Source organism: Schistocerca gregaria, chromosome 5, assembly GCF_023897955.1.
Source record: "Schistocerca gregaria isolate iqSchGreg1 chromosome 5, iqSchGreg1.2, whole genome shotgun sequence".
NCBI lineage: Eukaryota > Metazoa > Arthropoda > Insecta > Orthoptera > Acrididae > Schistocerca > Schistocerca gregaria.
In genome coordinates this window covers 214443443-214466835 of record NC_064924.1, presented here as the reverse complement: position 1 = coordinate 214466835, position 23393 = coordinate 214443443, and the positions used below count along the sequence as shown (strand labels likewise).

At 44.3% G+C, this 23393-nt stretch overlaps 1 protein-coding gene across 2 annotated transcripts in view; it reads left to right on the top strand.

Annotated features, from left to right (window-relative positions):
* LOC126272576 (follistatin) overlaps positions 1–23393 on the top strand; it is a 749028-nt gene that overhangs the window by 533334 nt on the left and 192301 nt on the right. For both annotated transcript variants that reach the window (XM_049975500.1, XM_049975499.1), the window contains exon 2: positions 9072–9260. In XM_049975500.1, coding sequence (XP_049831457.1) covers positions 9072–9260 — 189 coding nt within the window. The remainder of the gene's footprint in view (positions 1–9071; positions 9261–23393) is intronic.

Sequence of the window (23393 nt, the reverse complement as noted above, 5' to 3'; positions counted from 1 at the left end):
ATCACCAATACCTGCGACTGTGAACGGAGGTCTGTGCACTATGGCTATGCGAGCAATAAACGAGGGAAAAGCTGTTTCTTTAGATAATTTCCTCTTACGTCTGGGAAACAGGTCTTTTTATTATTTTCGTTCTCATTGGGACGGTAAGCGGGGAGGATGTACTTTTCCTTTCTCTTATACCTTACTCAGTTTCTTCTCGTTTTCCGGATAAACCTGTAGATTCTTGAACTGTTTCGGATTTGTTATCGGCAGCAGCTGCAGTCAGCTGATGAATGGCTGCCTACCTGGACCGAATGTTTTCTACCACACGCGAATCCATGTGAACAAGAACTGGAAAAGTATTTGTCGTGACCAGAAGAAAGTATTTTACTCCGATCATAACTGTAGGTTCTTTGCTCGATCTGGGAGAAGGCTCATCGAATTAAAACACATGAGATATTAGTTCACTTTATTATATTAATTAATTAAGGATTTTCTTAACGTTGACATCCATCTTTGCCACAGAAATACTGGAAGATTTGCAACTGTCATAAACTAGCAAGGCAACACTTGATGCACTAATTTAAAAAAAAAAAAAGTTTTTCTCTTGAGGTATAAGGTTCTCCATTTACAACGGTAGAAGTTCATCTGAAACTGTAACTACTTGATGGCCCTAGACGATGATGCTGAATGCTGTAGCTGGGCTATAGCGAAGTGGACAGAACTGTTGCATGCTCGATACTATACTGACCTCAGAGTGGGGGCGCCTGCAGTGGTGGGGAGCGCCGTGTTCTACACGACCGCGTCGTTGCGGAATGCACCGAATCCTGCCTAACGTCTGTCGTATCGATAAGCGTCTCTGGACGATACCACACTATCCTTCTAGAATTTCGAGATTGGAAACTCTGTTTTCGTACAACGAGAACATGCTGAAAAGTACTGCCTCGGAATATTTTATAAGAAAACTCTTAAATTTTCTTATATAAGACAAACTTCATCAGCATTATAAATCTTTATTCTGCATTTTTTAGGGACGAACACATTCCTCCCAACGAGAGACCAGTTTGTTGGTACCGTCATTGTAGAATGTTGACTTTGTTGAAGGAGCCACAAGCTAACCTCTGTTTCCGACGCTACATCACTTTGAAAGCGAGGCCTTCGAAGGTTCTTCAAGTTTTGGAAACAGACCAGAATTGGATTGGGCTAAGTCAGAACTGTATGCAGGACGATCGATGAGAGTGAACCAAAGGTGTCGGATTCTTGCAGATGTCACAGCTTTTGTGTGTGGTGTGGAGTTTTCCTGCTGAAGGAGCGTTTGCTCCATGTGTGTTTCGAATTGGTGTTTTTAGTTTTATGAGGGTTTATCGTGCACTGACATAGATACGTTATACACCGCCAAGTCACATGCTAAAATTTGGAGAGGGCAGCAAATTGCGTCAGAGCAGAGCGGAAGTCGATCGAGTAATACGCATGACATGCAATACCTGAAAGATATTGAGAACGGAATAAAAAATTCGGAGGGTTTACTTTTCATCACGCCCTCGTACTTTGTTCCCAGTAAGTTACCCGAGAAGTTTGGAAACAGATATACCTAAAACTACCAGAAGAACAAAATGCTACTATCGTAACACAAAAAAAATTAAAGAATTTCGATCAAAACATGTTGATATGTTCGCGCTTTTTAACTCGTTACTATTAGCATCCGTTGTCCAGTATAAAGCATCGCGTCAAGAAAAGTAACATAATGTATGATGTCATCTCGTACAACATGATGGAGGCCAAATTGTCTTCCAACTTGGCAATTGTCTCGTCATGCTGTACGACACAACGTGTCAATAAAGTTTAGGATGCATCGATCCTCACTTTGGAATACTTCCTATTATACAGGGTGTTACAAAAAGTTACGGCCAAACTTTCAGGAAACATTCCTCACACACAAAGAAAGAAAATATGTTATGTGGACATGTGTCCGCAAACGCTTACTTGCCATGTTAGAGCTCATTTTATTACTTCTCTTCAAATCACATTAATCACGGAATGGAAACACACAGCAACAGAACGTACCAGCATTTCAAACACTTTGTTACAGGAAATGTTCAAAATGTCCTCCGTTAGCGAGGATACATGCATCCACCCTCCGTCGCATGGAATCCCTGATGCGCTGATGCAGCCCTGGAGAATGGCGTATTGTATCACAGCCGTCCACAATACGAGCACGATGAGTCTCTACATTTGGTACCGGGGTTGCGTAGACTAGACCTTTCAAATGCCCCCATAAATGAAAGTCAAGAGGGTTGAGGTCAGGAGAGCGTGGAAGCCATGGAATTCGTCCGCCTCTACCAATCCATCGGTCACCGAATCTGTTGTTGAGAAGCGTAAGGACACTTCGACTGAAATGTCCATCGTGCATGAACCACATGTTGTGTCGTAATTGTAAAGGCACATATTCTAGCAGCACAGGTAGAGTATCCCGTATGAAATCATGATAACGTGCTCCGTTGAGCGTAGGTAGACGAAACTAAAATGAGCTCTAACATGGAAATTAAGCGTTTCCGGACACATGTTCACATAACATCTTTTCTTTATTTGTACGTGAGGAATGTTTCCTGTAAGTTTGACCGTACCTTTTTGTAACACCCTGTATATGCACACCCACTCCTAGATACTTTCTAATGCAGATACATCCCATCTGTCTGCAGGGGGTGGTTTTAAGAGAGCTCACTGCTCTGGGAAAGTACGTTATCTCGCAACGAAGTGCGGATATATTAAAATGTTTTCATTTAAATGGCCGGCCGGTGCGGCCGTGCGGTTCTAGGCGCTTCAGTCTAGAACCGCGTGACCGCTACGGCCGCAGGTTCGAATTCTGCCTCGGGCATGGATGTGTGTGATGTCCTTAGGTTAGTTAGGTTTAAGTAGTTCTAAATTCTAGGGGACTGATGACCACAGATGTTAAGTCCCATAGTGCTCAGAGCCATTTCAACCAATCATTTAAATGTCTTTGAAACTGCCAGATAAGTGGAAAAGCTATTTCCCTTCCTTTACATCCCTAACTCTGCCCTGGACATATTCGCCTTTTATGTGCCGCGATAGGCCCAACTTTCATTCTGATTCCCAACTTTTACTCTACCATAATTTTGACATTAAACCGCCTTAGCTTGGCAACTGATATATATTTTTATTGACTCGAATGACGACTGATCCGGTATAGGTCTGTTTATTGTCTTTCGAACCATGTTGCTCATATCGTGGCAACGGATAAAGCTTTCATAAAAAAAGACGACGACCACTAATTACAAGTATTTCTGTACCTTATTACAAACTTTGAACCATTTCATACAAGTTTGAAACATGGAAGTGGTGTGCGCAAAATGTCTCAGAATACGTGTTTGTAGCACGTGAAATCTGAATGAAGCTAGTATTGTGAAGCCGGCCGGAGTGGCCGAGCGGTTCTAGGCGCTACAGTCTGGAACCGCGCGACCACAAACCATTTCGACAAATCACGGAAAGACAGACCCCGTGTTAAAGCTGAAGACAGACACGTTGCACCGCAAACGGATGCGAACTGTGGCATTAGAACAGCTACACGCCAGAGACCATCATCGGAGAACAACAGAGCTGAGGGTGCCGTTGCGTCAGGGTGCACGCTCCACGTTCTCTTCGTTTACGTGTGCACAGGCGAAGTTAATTGAGGGTCAGTCCCGTATTTAAATGTTGAGCGGTAAGTGGGTGAGCGGCCCCACGGCCATCCCGAGGACGGGCCGGTGTCGTAAGCGGTGCCGGCGCCTGCCCATTGACGGGGCAGCCGCTCCACAAGGCCGGGACCGCGCAGTCTGCGACCTGTCCCCGCGTCTGCGCAGAGCGCGCGCCACGCCGCGCCGGCGAAACACGAGTCCGCCACTCAAGGAAAGCCACTGTCTGACGGCGCGCCGCGGCGCAGCGCAGCGCGTGGGAACGCCCGCCCGCCGCAGGACGAGTCGCTGACGTTCGGGGAAATCCGTTGTCGCGGGCGCCTCACTCTGCGGTGCAGGTACAAAGAAATGATGCCAACCAACAGGCGGCCGACGGAATACGACTCCCTGGAACAGCGTTTGTGGTTATGTCGGCAGATGCAGGACACGTGCAGTATTACGTCAAACCAGTGGCGCCCCCGCAATAGCCTTAGGGGGTGGGTTGGACCTGCGGTGAGGAATATTTTTAATATTTCGCAAGACAAATGGAATCTTGTCAGTAGCCATAAAATCATTCCCGTGAAAGAAAAACACTGACTATACTGTATTTTTTCCTTTCTCTGAGAGTTAGGGATTGGGGGGGGGGGGGGAGGGTGGGCAGTGGGGTCTTATCCCAGATATGGACGCCATTGCGTCAAACCATTCCCATATATCGTTGTTTTAGCCTCTGTTGGTTACAAATTGCCACGCAATGAAATGCCGAGTGGCAGAACTGTACACGACGTTCAAAGTCGTCGCCATGTAATTCCTGGTGCATAGAAATATGGTACGGGTGCAGTCGATGTTGATGTAGCATTCTCAACACCGAAGTTTTTGACATTCCCGATTCTCGCGCAATTTTTCTGCTACTGATGTGTGGTTTAACCGCGGCAGCAGCTAAAACACCTACTTAGGGATCATCATTTGTTGCAGGTCGTGGCTGACGTTTCACACGTGGCTGAACACTTCCTGTTTCCTTAAATAATGTAATTATCCGGCGAACGGTCCGGACACTTGGATGATGTCGCCCACGATACCGAGCAGCATACATTGCACACGCCCGTTGGGCATTTTGATCACAATAGCCATACATCAACAGGATATCGACCTTTTCCGCAATTGGTAAACGGTTCATTTTAACACTGGGAATGTATCACGAAGCAAATGCCGTCCGCACTGGCGAAATGTTACGTGATACCACGTAGTTATACGTTTGTGACCATTACAGCGCCATCTATCACAAAGCGCAAAATGTGGTCCAACTAAAACATTCACCTTTCTTTACGTACCATACGAATATGTAATAAAAGTGGGGGTTACTACTTGAAAACAACGCAGTTGATATCCGTTTGACCTAAGGCAGCGCCATCTGGTTTCCTTCAAGCTAGACAAGTTTCGTTCTTTGTACTTTTTCGTTTGACGCTTATTTCGTGAGATATTTGGCCCGATCACTATCAATGGACCACCCTGTATGTCCTTGAACGTTCTCACGGACAGAGCACACGAGGTCTGCCAGGATAGCACGTTGAGAATCGAGACCCAATCGCAGGGCAACCCTCCCGCTCGGTGCTTGCTTTTTATGCTTACTTCTTATCCTTTTTTAAAATAAATATCCAGTTTTCATACGTCGTACGTCTGTCGTTTTTAGTAGCTGCTACTATTTCTCTATCATTAAGTATAATTCGATTTCAGTTTTGTTGGTTCCCATGTCCTCACTGATTTCCCGGTGTGGTTTTGCACCACACACCTGGCGTCGTAGGTCCCTCGAGATTCGTGACAGAGTCATCTCCACTTTGTGACGCGCTTTCTCACTTGTCGGTGACGTTAGTCCTGACCTTCTTGGGAGATTTCTTAGAACAACTGCGCTTGTTGACCAGTCTACTGAAAATCAGCCTCTGCATCCCGGTGTTAAATATTTTATTCTTATAAATGTTCTGCACTGTTACACCGAGACCAGTTAACGAGAAGAATAGAATTTTGGCTGACTCATATTCCCTAGGGAGTAAGGTCGGAAACTTGTTTCAACATAACAGTGGAAAACTGAAAACAGTTTCAGTATAATGTACACGAAAGAAAGTATTCGACGTAACTTCTGCAATTTTCGCCACCCTGTGGTATCAACGCTGCAGCCGACAAACGATTTTCAGAAGATTATTCGCATTGATACGAAAGGCGCATTAAAATAAATATGTCTCCTGCCTTTCTCTTTCTCTCTCTCTTTCTTTCATTCTCTCTCAATTACACACTTACTCACTTTCATTCTTTCCCCCTCCTGGCGATATTTTTTCTCTCTTTATTCCGTGCTTGACCGGAGCCTATTCTGGTCACCAGTCAGCAATTTAAGGCGAGAGGGAAAGTTATGAATTACGTATATGTCGTTCTGTTTCACATCACGGTTTAATTGGTCGCCTGTTATTTATCTGAGGCGTAAATCGGGAACAAGACTGTCACTCGCGTGGAGGAATGTGGGAAACTGATACAGTAATGTCAGAAAATTGAGTCTGCCTTGATGCAAAACACATTGTTATTCATTTATTTATTTATTCTCCCAAACTAGTTTCGCCGACAAATATCACCATCATCAGTGTTTTTTTGTCTAAGACATGCAGAAAATAGCATGGTTATATAAACACAGTAGCACGTTATTACATTTTTACCATTCGTTTTTTTTAAATATAGTTTTCTATGGACACTTTTATACTACCTTATTTATTGTATGTTACAGTACGCTTTAAGCAATTATTGTCACTGTCTGCGACATATATTCTTTGAGCTTTTTGTTTCTGTTGTCGTTTTTTACTTAGCGAACATCATGTCATCAGCAAACATGTGAGCGGCTGTTAGTGAACAAAATACTAAAAGGTGAACTTCGTATGTCAGCAACATATACTTCGGGTTGTGGTAGTGTTGTAGAAAACCAGTTATTTGGTGTGTACTGAGCTGTTACTTAGCTATTCGTGTACTCACGTTCGTTAGATGGTATGCGACTGCTTTTATATACGCAAAAACAAAACTTTCGCACTCTGTTTCTGATCCAGAACATTACGCGATCATTATAGTTTTTCATAGCCTTTCTCGCCACATGGGATACACCTCTCGCGACACACGCGTACAGTAAGATGGTGTAATCTTCTGAATCATAAACAGAGTGCAAAAGTTTTGTTTTTCTGTGTATAAAAACAGCCACAAACCATCCAACGAACGTGAGTACACGAATAGCTAAGTAACAGCTCAGTACATACCAAAGAACTGGTTTTCCACAACACTACCACAACCCCAATTATATATTGCTGACATACGAAGTTCACCTTTTAGTATTTTGTTTACTAACAGCCGCTCACATGTTTGCACATGCTAAGTAAAAAGCGGCAACAGAAACAAAAAGCGCACAGAAAATATGTCGCAGGCAGCGACAAATATTGCTTAAAACATGCTGTAACATACAATAATATGGTAGTATAAAAGAGTCCGTAGAAAACTGTATTTAAAAACACGAATAGTAAAAATGAAATAACGTGGTAGTGTATTTGTATAACTATGCTATTTCCTGCAAGTCTTAGATTTAAAAAAAAAAAAAAAAACACTGATGATGGCGATATTTGTCGCCAAAACTAGTTTGGGAGAATAAGGTCCCCGGAGTAGACAACATTCCATTGGAACTACTGACGGCCTTGGGACAACCATTCCTGACAAAACTATACCATCTGGTTAGCAAGATGTATGAAACAGGCGAAATACCCTCAGAGTTCAAGAAGAATATAATAATTCCAATCCCAAAGAAAGCAGGTGTTGACAGATGTGAAAATTACCGAACTATCAGTTTAATAAGGCACAGCTACAAAATACTAACGCGAATTCTTTACAGACGAATGGAAAAACTAGTAGAAGCCGACCTCGGGGAAGATCAGTTTGGATTCCGTAGAAATATTGGAACACGTGAGGCAATACTGACCCTACGACTTATCTTAGAAGCTAGATTAAGGAAGGGCAAACCTACGTTTCTAGCATTTGTAGACTTAGAGAAAGCTTTTGAAAATGCTGACTGGAATACTCTCTTTCAAATTCTGAAGGTGGCAGGGGTAAAATACAGGGAGCAAAAGGCTATGTACAATTTGTACAGAAACCAGATGGCAGTTATAAGAGTTAAGGGACATGAAAGGGAAGCAGTGGTTGGGAAGGGAGTGAGACAGGGTTGTAGTCTCTCCCCAATGTTATTCAATCTGTATACTGAGCAAGCAGTGAAGGAAACAAAAGAAAAATTCGGAGTAAGTATTAAAATCCATGGAGAAGAAATAAAAACTTTGAGGTTTGCCGATGACATTGTAAACAGCAAAGCACTTGGAAGAGCAGTTGAATGGAGTGGACAGTGTCTTGAAAGGAGGATATAAGATGAACATCAACAAAAGCAAAACGAGGATAATGGAATGTAGTCGAATTAAGTCGGGTGATGCTGAGGGAATTAGATAAGGAAATGAGACACTTAAAGTAGTAAACGAGTTTTGCTATTTGGGGAGCAAAATAACTGATGATGGCGGAAGTAGAGAGGATATAAAATGTAGACTGGCAATGGCAAGGAAAGCGTTTCTGAAGAAGAGAAATTTGTTAACATCGAGTATAGATTTAAGTGTCAGGAAGTCATTTCTGAAAGTATTTGTAGGGAGTGTAGCCATGTATGGAAGTGAAACATGGACGATAAATAGTTTGGACAAGAAGAGAATAGAAGCTTTCGAAATGTGGTGCTACAGAAGAATGCTGAAGATTAGATGGGTAGACCACATAACTAATGAGGAAGTGTTGAATAGGATTGGGGAGAAGAGAAGTTCGTTTCAAAACTTGACCAGAAGAAGGATCGGTTGGTAGGACATGTTCTGAGGCATCAAGGGATCAGCAATTTAGTATTGGAGGGCAGCGTGGAGGGTAAAAATCGTAGAGGGAGACCAAGAGATGAATACACTAAGCAGATTAAGAAGAATGTAGGTTGCAGTAGGTACTGGGAGATGAAGAAGCTTGCACAGGATGGGGAGCTGCGTCAAACCAGTCTCAGGACTGAAGACCATAACAACAACAAAAACAACAACAACAACAACAACAAATAAATAAACGAATAGCAGGGTGTTTTGCATCAAGACCGACTCAATTTTCTGATATTACTGTTTTTCTACGCAAACACGGACCAAATGGAAGAGTTGCAATATAAACTCATTGAAACTGATACGTTTTCTCGACAGTCGCTTTGCTTGCTTCTGCGGTATGTTTAAGAGTTACATTTTGGGTACCCCGTACGATCGGATGCACATTTACCTGTGTAACAGCGGCAGATAGCAGCAGCATAAAAGAGGTGGTAGATCGGCGGCTGACAGAGGGGACGGCGCGGCGTTGTTTCAGGAGGGAACTGCTGGTCGCTGCGAGTGCGCAACGGCCGCTGCACCGACCTGCTGAGTCAGAAGGTGTCCAAGGAGGAGTGCTGCACGTCGTCGAGCGTGGCGACCGCCTGGAGCGAGGAGGACCTGGACGCCGGCACGCTCTTCTTCTGGAGGGTCCTCGGAGGGGGCGTGCCCTGCACCGCCTGCAAGGGTGAGCCACTCTCCACTTGCGCCCTCTCACGTTTTTTATTTCCATTTCTCTGCACGATATTTTGGCGACCAGCGCAGTCGCCTTCTTCGAGTGTTGCATGCGATTGTGTGTACTCGCTGCCTGGACTCCAACTGGACTGACCTGTTGTGCCGTTGTTTACAGCCGAGATCATAAAGAAATTCCCAGCTAAAGACTCTAGCCCATAATTCTCTAACGCAGCAAGGCGGAGAGAGCGTCACCAAACACTTGCGAATAGTGTTCTGGAGGAATTGGTACTCAGATTCGCAAAATAAGCGTGCGCTGCTGTCAAGTTCAAAATTGACCTAAGATGTAGGTTTGGTTTCATTTGATTTGGGGGAACAGACCAAACTGCGAGGTCATCAATCTCATCGGATTAGGGAAGGATGGGGAAGGAAGTCGGCCGTGCCCTTTCACATAGCATCCATCCCGGCATTTGCCTGAAGCGATTTAGGGAAATCACGGAAAACCTGAATCAGGATGGCCAGGCGCGGGGTTTAACCGTCGACCTCCTGAATGCGAGTCCAGTGTGCTAACCACTGCGCCACCTCGCTCTGTCCCTAAGATATAGATTAAGACTGAGAATTAAATACAAAAATAAGAATTGCTTATCTGCTTTTTGTTGGTTTAATCTCCGGAAAGATCGGAAGACTCTTACAGAAACAAGGCATCCAGTGTACAGGGTGATTCAAAAGTCAGTTAACATTTGAAAATTCACTGATTCGTGGAATAATATTGGTAGAGAGGAAAAAACAGACACATGTGTCTGAAATGACATGATGTTTTATTGAAACTAAAAACGACTGCAAAAACTGGCCAGCAGATGGCACTGGACAGAATCACGTATAAAATGAGATGTAGTGAGAGAGGGATTTAGATCTTCCCTAGCCTGACTGATAAAGGAAGGTATAACATTTATGCAGAATGGTGATCCAGCTGAAATGTCCCCTTAGAAAAATTATACAAGACTGTGCTTAAACTGACACACAATATTATTACTTTTTTTTTTCAGCGCAATGCAATATGACTTTCAGTAATCCCTACAAGAGAATGGCCCTGACTAACATTAACCTATACGTTTCACAAATCACTTACCTCACAAAAATCTTCGGAACTCGAACTACTGCAATACAGCGAGCCCCACTACTGCCAACTTAATAGTGTTCAAAAGTAATAATGTATATAGCAGTTCATGATATCCAGTCTTACATATTTCAAAACTCCGCCATCTATCTCCCCACATCCACCACTGCTGGCGGCTCACCTCCAACTGCGCAACGCTACGCGCTGTTAACATCCAGCTGCCCAACACTACAATGGCAGACAACAATGCAAACTAGCCATAGACCGCACACAGCACAGCCAGTGATTTTCATACAGAGCGCTACGTGGCGTTACCAATAAGAAAACCTAAACAGCCTACTTCCACACCCATATAGCTACAATCGTAAAAGGTGTCTCGCGCGCGTCGTTTGTTGAGGATCACGTGCTGACACGGCACGCCCTTCATGTTTGACCTCAGTCAGTGCGATTACTGCTTGTGGGATTACCTGGAGTCGCAAGTCTACCGCGGTTGTCCGACTTCATTACAAATCCTAAATGGCAACTTCCGACGGCAATTACGTACCATACCTGCCGATATGCCGTACAGCTCTGTCCACAACACTGTCCTTGGATCACAAGTATTGTTGACGAATGACTGCCGTCATATTGAGCACTTGTTATTTAAAATATCGTCTTTGCTAAAAATCAGTTGTTATGCTTATTACTGCTCTTTTTCACGTGAAGCGCCGTCTGTTGGTTGTTTAGTGCACTTTTCTTTGGTTTCAATAAAACCTACTGTCATTTCAGGCATGTGTCTCAATTTTGAACTACATTATTCCGTGAAGTATTGAATTTTGAAATGTTGACGGACTATTGGGTCACACTGTATTTCGCTCCCGTCGACAAAGGTAAAACATCATCTTTGTAATTTTAAAGGCGCTCTAGGTCTCCGAAAGCCGAGTGTGTACTGCGTATCTCGTCTTACGTTGGGCAGATTACTAGAACAGTCGAGAAGAGGTGCGAGCAACATGAACGATACACGCAACTGAAACAACCACGTGAACCAGTTGTCGCCGAACTCTGCTTCGAGTGCAGTCAAGAAATACGACGAAACCATGATCTCGATGCTATCACCAAGTTTCAGGGATAGCGTAAAAAGGAGGCTATTGAAATAAAGATGTTGGAAAAGCTAACAAACCAGTACAGAGTTTTCAGTTGAAGAAAGGCTTGGGGTCCGGCACTAAAATCTCGCCAGCCATTTCGTTCGTAAGAGCTGCAAAACGTGAAGAGAGTTTGTATTTCACGCAAAACATCGTGGGCTCTGCAAAACAAATGTGCATCAAACAGCATAGCGGGCCCCGGGAGCCGAACTCAGCTGTAACAGTACTTCAGGCTGGTTGGAGTCCAGGCAACGAGAACACACAACAACACAGTTCGCTGCACCTAAAGAAGATGACTGGCTCTGTCGTCGAATCATCTGAACTACTACATTAACCAATCACCCCGAAACTACATCACGTCCTCGATTTTTAAATTTGTTTGCGAGAGTCAAGGTCGACATGAACATTACGCATATCTTGAAACTGATAACTGGTGCGCATTGTTGTTCGTGGCCTGGATGCTACCGTGTTGGTAAATTGTTAGAACAGAAAGTCTTTCAGATTAGCACTATGACCACTCAATGTGGTGTTCATCATAGAATCGTTGATGGTCAGACATTCTTACCGTAACTTAGATTAGTGGCAGTACTAGTGTCAAAACGCGCTCCTGAAAATCGTAAGTCCACACGAACGTTAATACGAGTTCTTCAATGTTATGAATCCAAGTGGGCATGTGACAGCGTTGTCAATAGATAGTTTCATGAGTAAATGAAAACACGTTTTTTACAAAAACCAAAACGAATTTGCCCTAGTAAGTTGATACGTTAGAGGTCACATGCTAAGACAACTGGGGTATGCAACAAAACGATTAATGATGAAACTGGAGGCGAAGCGTTTCTTGTATCAAAGCACTCAGTAGACAACTGGAATCAACCACTGGAAGTTTGTTGCTAGATTCTGGCTCACCCTGTAGTGAACCCAGATACATTACTTGCTCCTGAAACAATTCTTGATATAGATACAGCCACGGATTGCATAAGTTCGTTGATAAGCTAGGCTAATTAATTTCATTCAACGATGACCATATTCAGAGCTATTCAGAAAGCCACAGTGAAAATCTGACCAAGTTTTGCACATATGTGTTGCGCAGTGTTTCCAGTATGTCCGTCGATCGCATCACGTCGCTCTTTTCAGTTTTCAGCGCGCAGGAAACACGTAAATATGTTTAGGAGGTAGTGTCTTCTGCCAAATATGAGGGCCGGAAATTTCGCCTGATGTCATGCAGCCCACATAACATAACTGTCATGCATTTTCTTCTTCTTGACAATTGTCGGCCGCACTCTGCAGGGACAATGAACATGCTTCTGCAGCGTTTACTATGGCAAATGTTTGATCACCCACAGTACAGCCTGTAACTGACTCCCCCCCCCCCCCCAATTTCATTTCTGCTCGGAAGAACCGCTGGCTATGAAGACAACATATTGTCACAGACAACGAGCTTAGGCCAGAGTAGAGAATTCGCAGAAAGCACAGCTGGCTGCCTTTTATGACGAAGGTACTGGAAAGCAGGTACAACGCTACCACAGGTGCCTACATCGGAGCGGAGACGTTGTACAGAAGTAGCTGGAAGGTGTAGCAAACTGTTGCAAATAAAGCAATTTTAATTTTCACAGTGGTTTCCACTTCGCGACCGATCGTACCTTACTTTCCGAATAACCCCAGTACAATGTTTCCCAGTTACATACAATACAGAAACAGAATTCATTATAAGCAAACAGACAGCACTTTCGTACCCGAGTAAATACAGTATACTACATAATTAATGTCGTTGCGTATAGATGGTACAATCACATTAAACAACCATAGAAGCTTCGTCACAAAATCACATTTTTTTAGGAAATTTGCTTCTATTTTTGATGAATACTACTTCCTGTAGGAATGTGTGATAATTTTTTATACACCCTGAGTGGCCTGTCAGTATAACCTGTGTGTTAAGCGAAAGTTTTATCTTGAATGATTCTCCCAAACGTTAATGATTCTGGAGAAACGTCGTCTTCTCCAGGCGCCTCGTTTTCGATCTGGGTCTTACAGTGCTTTCTCAGATTCTTCCGACAGTATCGCTTCACCTACCTTATCTACATACACTTCCTATTTTTTTTTCTACAATGTTGCCATCGAGTGAACAATGTTGTAGGAAGTATTCGAACCATTTGGCGATATCGCGATGGTAGCTGAAGGAAACCGCGTACCTCCATTTTGTTAAATTTTACGGGAGAAGCGAAAACTGTTTCATAAAAAATAATATAAAACGATACTGATAAAGTTGCTACATGAGTAACCATGTAGGGTATTCGGGAATTCCTGTTCCAGATTTCCTGAAGCTGTAGAGGGGTTCAAAAGCTCTAAGCACTATGGGTCTTAACATCTGAGGTCATCAGTCCCCTAGGCTTAGAACTACTTAAACCTAACTAACCTAAGGAATCACACACTTCCATGCCCAAGGCAGGATTCGAACCTGCGATTGTGGCAGCAGCGCGGCTCCGGAATAACGCGCCTAGAATCGCTCGGCCACAGCGGCCGGCTGTAGAGGAGAGTCAGTAGAGAAGATACTGAATAGAAACCCACGTGCAGAAACGTACTGTTTCCGTGGTACAACCGTTTGAAAGTATTTTAGTAACGCGACAGTTTTTACAGATTCTCTTTAACGTGATGCAGTACGGCCTTTTCCAGTTCGATTTGCGGCGCCTCCTTGGAGCACGACGGACACATGTGCTGACGGTGAAGCTACACTTTCTCGAAGCCGTTCCGTAATTGTGACGAAAAGGGTATGCGATGAAGCCGGACGTTGTGGAGAGCGATTTCGATAAAGGCGACGAGGAGCTCTTCCGATGCCGTGAGCTTCGGCATTCAGGAGGATTATGTTGGCGTATTCTGCAAACATGTAGTCAACCATGTTGCTCTAGCACCCACCGATGCTTCAATGAGTCTCGAACGAGGTCAGAAGGTAGGATACTCGTCAAATGACATCAGCAGATCCGACAGAAACCCCCCTCCCTCACCAATACAACCCTGTTGCATACCTACCTAGCAAACATGTTTCCGAACGGCTGTAGCACGGAATGATATGTTTCCGTACAAGGATTTGGATAGGACTTGACTGCCAGCCGGCCGGAGTGGTGCTACAGTCTGGAGCCGAGCGACCGCTACGGTCGAAGTTAAGTCGCATAGTGCTCAGAGCCATTTGAACCATCTTTGAACTTAACTGCCGAGGTCATCAGTCCCTAACCTTACACACTACTTAAATTATCCTAAGGACGAATACACACACCTATGCCCGAGGGAGGACTCGAACCTCCGCCGGGACAGCCGCACAGCCCATGACTGCAGCGCCTTAGACCGCTCAGCTAATCCCGTGTGGCTACGAGGATCCCTGTTAAAAATTTTATGTAATCACTGCCGTCTACAAGTCCTAGGGTCTATATAGTGTAATTACGATTAGAGAAATCACGCGCTTCCAAATGTCCCTTTGATAATGGAGTTACTGGTCACTGCAAGTGACAGAAAGAAAGAGTTGCGAGGTTTTCACTGACTCCCATTGAGTCTGTTGTGAAGCGTTTGCGTTTGTCAGCGCAACGGCTGGAGCGCGGCGGCTGGCGTGGGATAGGTGCTACGTGCCAATCGCACACGTTTCCGCGTCAGGCGGCGTTCTCGGAAAGGCCTGGCACGGCGCGCTCGCTGCGCGTGACAGTCGCGAGCGGGCCGCGTCACCCGCAGGTGGCCCGCGGCGGCGGCGGCTGCGGCGGCCCAGTTACTGCCGCGTCTGCGGCTCCCACGTGCTCGCCGCGCCTCTCACAAAGAGATCGGCCGCAGGTGTGCCCGCGGGGTGTCGGATTCTGTGGCCGGGGCGTGGGAACGCCTCAGCGTAAACAGCCGCCGCGCCGCCTCTTTCGAAATCCGCCAAACACCTGCGTCTCGGCTCGCTCTAGGTCACCTTCAGGGCGCTGGCGATCTGCTATTGCCGTCTTTCCATTGAACCGCGGGAGGTGACCCACGGACACCGCTCTGTCCAGGCAACGTTCGGCGTGAATGCAGTTGCGCACGCAATCCCTTGTGGCGCAATTGTACGAGGAACGTTCAATAACTAATGCAACACATTTCTTTTCTGAAAGCAGATTCGTTTTATTCAGAATTCCTACACAATATATTATTCCCCTCTCTTTTGGCTACAAAGCTCTGGATTTCATCATAATCTCCGACCAATGTGACGGCCTTATGCCATCTCACTGGGAGCGCTTGTATGCCCGCGCGGTGCCGCTCTACTGGTCGATGTCGGAGCCAACGTCTTGCTGCTTTATCCACGTACTGCTTCCCGCCGAGTGGGCCAAACAGATGGAAGTCGGGAGGCGCGAGATTCACGCTGTACGGTAGATCAGAGAGAACAAACCAATCAAGTTTTGTGAACTCATCTAGAGTGCGCAGACTTGTGTGAGGCCTAGCGTTGTCATGAAGAAGACATTTTTGTGGCGACGCATACGCTGAAGTTCTTCCTTCAATTTCCTGAAGGTATCTTCAGAGCTGATCGTTGCACCGTGAGGGAAGACATCAAACAGAATAACCCCTTTCGAGTCCCAGTGGATTTCTTCGGAGGAGAAGTGGTGCGCCGCCACTCCGTGCATTGCTGTTTTGTTTCCGGCTCGGTGAACCCATGTTAAAAAAAATGATATTGCCAAGATCAGCCTCGTAAAGCGCAATAAACTCCGCGCAGACGGCCCTTCGTTGCTATTTACAGTCTTCTGTTATAGTTTAATTCTTTTATCTTAGCGTCTCGCGCATGCCCGCCCAGATGAGGGAGATTGCTGCGTTGCCAGTTGCAAACGACGGACGCGCCAAGAGAAGCAGCGCCATAGTGTAGTATAGTTCGCAAACTTACGTTTAGGGGGGAGCACGCATTTTATGAAGTAAAGCCACCACGGCCGCATTAACCCTTTCGCTGTTACAGAGACGTGCTCCCCGCATTCCGCTCTGTGCGCGATTTTGTCATCACTGCACTGCTTGCTTGTGCAGACACATGGTGTTCCGACTGCTTTGACACACTTGTTATTCGATTTCACAGAAACTATTTGCCCCAAAAATTTGATTTTTACAAATCCTCTTGGCTGATACCTTTCCCCCCATAAATGACAATTTTGTTTCGATGTTCAAAGTAGTTATTGTGCAGCATTAAATGTAGTGAACCATTGCACGAAATTTTGAAGAGTTTGCAGAGGTAAAACTCCATAGCGTATACTTTCCGTATGGTCGATTTTAGTTGCCACAATATTGAGAATGAAATGTGAACAAGACACCTAAATTTCATATAAAATTTACCGTATAATAATATCTCATTTAAGTACCAGATAGGTGTCGTATGTAATATTGAGAAATATTCCGTCTTTCGCGACTGTAATAGAAGTTTTATTTATACCAGAGTCATTTCGCTTTATTCTAAAAAGTTCTGATAAAAAATAAGTTGGCGAGGTAAACAAAACTGAATTGTGGACATAAAAAAACATAGAAACTAAAATATATTGTCAGTGAGCCGCAGTGCGCAAACAATTTGTGTTTGCCATAACAGAAGGCAAATACTTGCCAAAAAATAGATCAGTCGACGAAAACATTGAATATGATGATGTTGCCAAAGCATCGAAGCGAAGAATTGCGTCAGACAATCAAGTATCTCGGCAACGTACAAACCGAAATTCTGCTCTAAATAATACTTTTAATACTGTCGCATATGAATTGTAAAACAGCGACTGCCGAAGAGAAGATAAACAAACTAAACAGATAACATGAATATTGTATGTGTGCCTTTTCATTGTTTTTAATTGCTGTGAAAAGAAATATCGGAGGACAAAACTAGAAAAACTGAAAACTTATTATGATTATAATGAAGAGACAAAGCACTAGAAATTTCAAAAAATTACATTCTAACGAATAAAATTCATGAAGTAAGACACTTCGATATTGTTTTTAAATAAAGAATTTAATAAACACTGTACAAGGATTGAACTCAGAACCTTTCACTTAGCAGCCTAACACATTAACCATTACGCTAACGCGGCTCGTCATTCAACTGAACTCCTGAAGGACTCTAAAATATCACACAAAATACCTTCAAACACTGTTGGTATGACTATGAATTACTCACGTTTTGCCGACGTACAACAGGAAATGTTATGGTTGGCAGGAGAGCCAACACAGGGCTACTAAAGGAGGCCGAAATGCACGCGTTTTAGCTCACGCAGGCTGGCGTGAGGTCTGCAACATGACAAGGGAATTAGAATTGAGAAAAACGGACGTAGCTGGTGGAATACTTAACTTTAATCCATTAATGACGAACGTCGCTCTTGACGATACATGGTTTACAATATCAATAGTACTGATAATGGCGCCTTGCTAGGTCGTAGCAAACCACGTAGCTGAAGGCTATGCTAACTGTCGTCTCGGCAAATGAGAGCGTAGAAGTCAATGAACCATCGCTAGCAAAGTCGGCTGTACAACTGGGGCTAGTGCTAGGAAGTCTCTCTAGACCTGCCGTGTGGCGGCGCTCGTTTTGTAATCACTGATAGTGGCGACACGCGGGTCCGACGTATACTACCGGAACGCGGTCGATTTAAAGGTTTTCTTTTTTTTTGTCATCAGTCTACTGACTGGTTTTATGCGGCCCGCCACGAATTCCTTTCCTGTCCTAACCTCTTCATCTCAGAGTAGCACTTGCAACCTACATCCTCAGTTATTTGCTTGACGTATTCTAATCTCTGTCTTCCTCTACAGTTTTTACCCTCTACAGTTCCCTCTAGTACCATGGAAGTCATTCCCTCATGTCTTAACAGATGTCCTATCATCCTGTCCCTTCTCCGTATCAGTGTTTTCCACAGATTCCTTTCCTCTCCGACTCTGCGTAGAACCTCCTCATTCCTTACCTTATCAGTCCACCTAATTTTCAACATTCGTCTATAGCACCACATCTCAAATGCTTCGATTTTCTTCTGTTCCGGTTTTCCCACAGTCCATGTTTCACTACCATACAATGCTGTACTCCAGACGTACGTCCTCAGAAATTTCTTCCTCAAATTAAGGCCGGTATTTGATATTAGTAGACTTCTCTTGGTCAGAAATGCCTTTTTTGCCATAGCAAGTCTGCTTTTGATGTCTTCCTTGCTCCGTCCATCATTGGTTATTTTACTGCCTAGGTAGCAGAATTCCTTAACTTAATTGACTTCATGACCATCAATCCTGATGTTAAGTTTCTCGCTGTTCTCATTTCTACTACTTCTCATTACCTTCGTCTTTCTCCGATTTACTCTCAAACCATACTGTGTACTCATTAGACTGTTAATTCCGTTCAGCAGATCATTTCATTCTTCTTCACTTTCACTCAGGATAGCAATGTCATCAGCGAATCGTATCATTGATATCCTCTCACCTTGTATTTTAATTCCACTCCTGAACCTTTCTTTTATTTCCATCATTGCTTCCTCGATGTACAGATTGAAGAGTAGGGGCGAAAGGCTACAGCCTTGTCTTACTCCCTTGTTAATACGAGCACTTCGTTCTTGATTGTCCACTCTTATTATTCCCTCATGGTTGTTGTACATATTGTATATGACCCGTCTCTCCCTATAGCTTATCCCTACTTTTTTCAGAATCTTGAACAGCTTGTACCATTTTATATTGTCGAACGCTTTTTCCAGGTCGACAAATCCTATGAAAGTGTCTTGATTTTTCTTTAGCCTTGCTTCCATTATTAGCCGTAACGTCAGAATTGCCTCTCTCGTGCCTTTACTTTTCCTAAAGCCAAACTGATCCTCACCTAGCGCATTCTCAATTTTCTTTTCCATTCTTCTGTATATTATTCTTGTAAGCAGCTTCGATGCATGAGCTTTTAAGCTGATTGTGCGATAATTCTCGCACTTGTCAGCTCTTGCCGTCTTCGGAATTGTGTGGATGATGCTTTTCCGAGAGTCAGATGGTATGTCGCCAGACTCATATATTCTACACACCAACGTGAATAGTCGTTTTGTTGCCTCTTCCCCTAATGATTTTAGAAATTCTGATGGAATGTTATCTATCCCTTCTGCGTTATTTGACCGTAAGTCCTCCAAAGCCCTTTTAAATTCCGATTCTAATACTGGATCCCCAATCTCTTCTAAATCGACTCCTGTTTCTTCTTCTGTCATATCAGACAAATCTTCACCCTCATAGAGGCTTTAAATGTATTCTTTCCACCTATCTGCTCTCTCCTCTGCAATTAACAGTGGAATTCCCGTTGCACTCTTAATGTTACCACCGTTGCTTTTAATGTCACCAAAGGTTGTTTTGACTTTTCTGTATGCTGAGTCTGTCCTTCCGACAATCATATCTTTTTCGATGTCTTCACATTTTTCCTGCAGCCATTTCGTCTTAGCATCCCTGCACTTCTTATTTATTTCATTCCTCAGCGACTTGTATTTCTGTACTCCTGATTTTCCCGGAACATGTTTGTACTGCCTCCTTTCATCAATCAACTGAAGTATTTCTTCTGTTACCCATGGTTTCTTCGCAGCTACCTTCTTTGTACCTATGTTTTCCCTCCAAACTTCTGTGATGGCCCTTTTTAGAGATGTCCATTCCTCTTCAACTGTACTGCCTACTGCGCTATTCCTTACTGCTGTATCTATAGCGTTAGAGAACTTCAAACGTATCTCGTCATTCCTTAGAATTTTCGTATCCCACTTCTTAAAGGCTACCATCTAGCAAGTGTGGTGTCTGGCGGTGACACCACAGGAAATAAACAACTACCACTGTTCTTTATTTTGAAAAAGCCGTTCGTGAGAATGATTCAAACACCTTTCCTCGATATTGAGTGAATTAGGAGGCTTATTGCTTGTTTGGTTTAATTAATTAATAGAATACGAAGCACTTGGTGTACAGAATGTTTTACCAAGCTTTCTATAAAAAGAAGTCTGCTACGAAGACATTGCTTTTGTTCAATTACTTTATTTGTGACTGAACGTTTCTAAAACTGAAGATACTCGTCCGTGCTCTGTACTGCAGTCGAGCTTTGGCAACGTTGTTCTCTGTTCATTGGCTGACTGTGTTTTGTGACGTCAGATGCGCAGAACTAACCTAAACTCGGCCGCTGTCGTGAATGACGCGCACTATAGTCGGTGAGCAACCCAACGGGCACACACATTTGAGTACCCCAACTGGTGGATGAGAGTGTCAGTACTACTCAAAAAGACGTCCAGTTGTGCAGAGAGGTGTTTCATTGTGACCTGTTGATCGTCCCGAATAAGAGTATTCGCCCGCTCCAACATTGCAGGAGTCACAGCTGTGTCCGGCCGACCGGCACGTGGTAATTTGGATAGGTTTGCGCTGATTACAAACGCCTCGCCCAACAACTCACCATCATTTTCTTCTCTGCCGTGTCTCCACAGACACTTTGCAAGCACTTTCGCGATGCTCTCGTTTTCTGCCAAAAGAAACTCAATGACAGCTCCCTACCTTGAACGCACCTCCTTTGCAGATTCTATTTCGAAGGCTACGTGGCACCTATCGAAACTTCGTGAAACTATAGGAGTTGAAGCGGTATTATTCCACGATATCCCATAGCAAACTCCGCATGTTTTGCACAGAAACTGACCGAGAGAAAAAAAGGGTTGCATTACTTATTGAACGCCCCTCCAACAATTATCTGCCTTTCTTCCTGTTCCAGATTTCGCTTAAGACAGTTCACGCTAGACCACTTATATAATCAAGTGACAAGTGACTTGTTTACTAAACCAATGTGAATAACATTGTTTCAACAAGCACAGAATAAATGACTTCCTTGTTGCGTCTATGTGCCCGTCCTCTTCGCTACTGGGGGGAGGGTGCACTGCGAGATGGGGGCTTTCGTTCGGCTTGGAAGTAGTAAGTAGGTCTTTCAGTAATCCAACCATATGCCTTGTGGTCAAGGCCCGTTAGGCTGGCTTAAGTACTTATGACTTTCACTGGACGGTAAGTACTTTCCAGCACACACTGCAAAGAAATTGCTTGCAGGAAGCAGCATTTTCCAGAGTATCTCAATTGTATCTATATCTGCAGCTGCACTGACATGGCAGTAGTCATTAGATAGCGATATGCACATATACAGATGGCAAAAGTTCGCGTCCACAAAGTCTAAAATGGCAGTGCATTGACGGAGCTGACTTTTGTACTTTGGTGATTCATATGAGGTTTTCGACGTGATTACGGTCAGAATGGTAGATGGAACTAGAAGCGTTTCCATTTCGGAAATCGCTAGGAAATTCAATGTTCCGAGATCCACAGTGTCAAGAGCGTGCCAAGAACACCAAATGTTAGTCATTACTTCGCACCACGGACAACGCAGAGGCCGAAGGCCATCTTTTAACGACTGAGAGCAAGGGTATCATTGCATGAAAGAACCACAGAAAACAATGAGGGACGTACAACGAACGTATCCCTTTGGACAGTGCGTTGAAATTTGGCGTCTATGGGCTGCAGACGACCGACGCGAGTGCCGTCGCTAAGAGCACATCGCCTACAGGGCGTCTTCTGGGCTCACCACCATATCGTTTGGACCTTAGACGACTGGCAAATCGTGGCCTTGTCAGATGAGTCCAGATTTCAGTTCTTAAGGACTGAGGCAGCATTCGAGTGTTGCGCAGACTCCTCGAAGACATGGTCCCAAGTTGTTACCAGGGCACTGTGCAAGCTGGTGGTGGCTCCACGGTGGTGTGGACTGGGTTTGCATGGGATGAACCGTGTCCTCTTGTCCAATCAAACTTATCATTTACCATTTGCAGTCATTCACGGACTTCATGCTCTCAGGCAACGATGGAATTTGCATGGATGACAGTGCGTCGTGTTACCCGGCCACAATTGTTCGCGATTGGTTTGGAGAACATTCCGAACAGCTGGAGCGAATGAGTTGGCCATCCAGATCACCCTACATGAATCCCACTGAACATTTGTGGGAAGTAATGGAGAGGTCAGTTCGTGCACAAAATTTGCACCCGCAACATTTTCGCAATTATGAGCGGCTATAGAGACAGCATGGCTCAGTATTTCTGCAGAGGCTACAGTACGCCGGACCAAAGGAGGCCTGACATGATATTAGGAGGTATCCAATTACTTCTGTCACCTCTGTGTATATGCGTACTCGCAATCCACAGCTTTCTGCATGGCAGAGAGTAGCAGATACCACTACTGGTCATTTCCTTTCCTGTTCCACTCGCATATAGAACTAGGGAAAAACGACTCTCTAAAAGCCTCCGTATAAGCCGTACGCGCAGTGTATGTTGGGGCACACTATAGTTCTGCAGCCAGCCTCAGAGACTAGTTCTCTAAATTCCGGCAATAGTGCCTGGAGAAAAGAGCATCGTCTTCCCTCCACGGCTTCCCATATGGGTTCACGAAGCATCGCCGCAATACTTACGTGCTGATAGAACTTACCAGTAACAAATCTAGCAGCTTGCCTCTGAACTGCTTCAATACGCCGTCTCCTTTGTAGGTGAGCTACACCTCCCCAAAATTCTCTCTGTGAAAGGAAGTCGAGTATACGCTTTCCCTATCACCAATCTGAAGTGCCCATTCCATTTCATATCGCTTTGCAACGTTGCACCTAGATATTTAACCGATGTGACTGTGTCCAGCATCATCGTACTAATGCCGCGTTCGCACTTCACAGGGCTCTTTTTCCTACTCATCCGCGTTAACTAACATTTTTTCTACATTTAGCGGAAGCTGTCATTCATCACACAACTAGAAATTCTGTCTAAATCATTTTGTGTACTACTGCGCCCATTCAACAACACCTTCCCGTACGCTACAGTGCCATCAGCGAACAGCCGTAAGTTGATATTCACCCTGTCTGTCGGATCATTTTAGTATGTAGAGAATAAGAGCAGTCCTATCACACTTCGCTGGGGCACTACTCACGACGCCC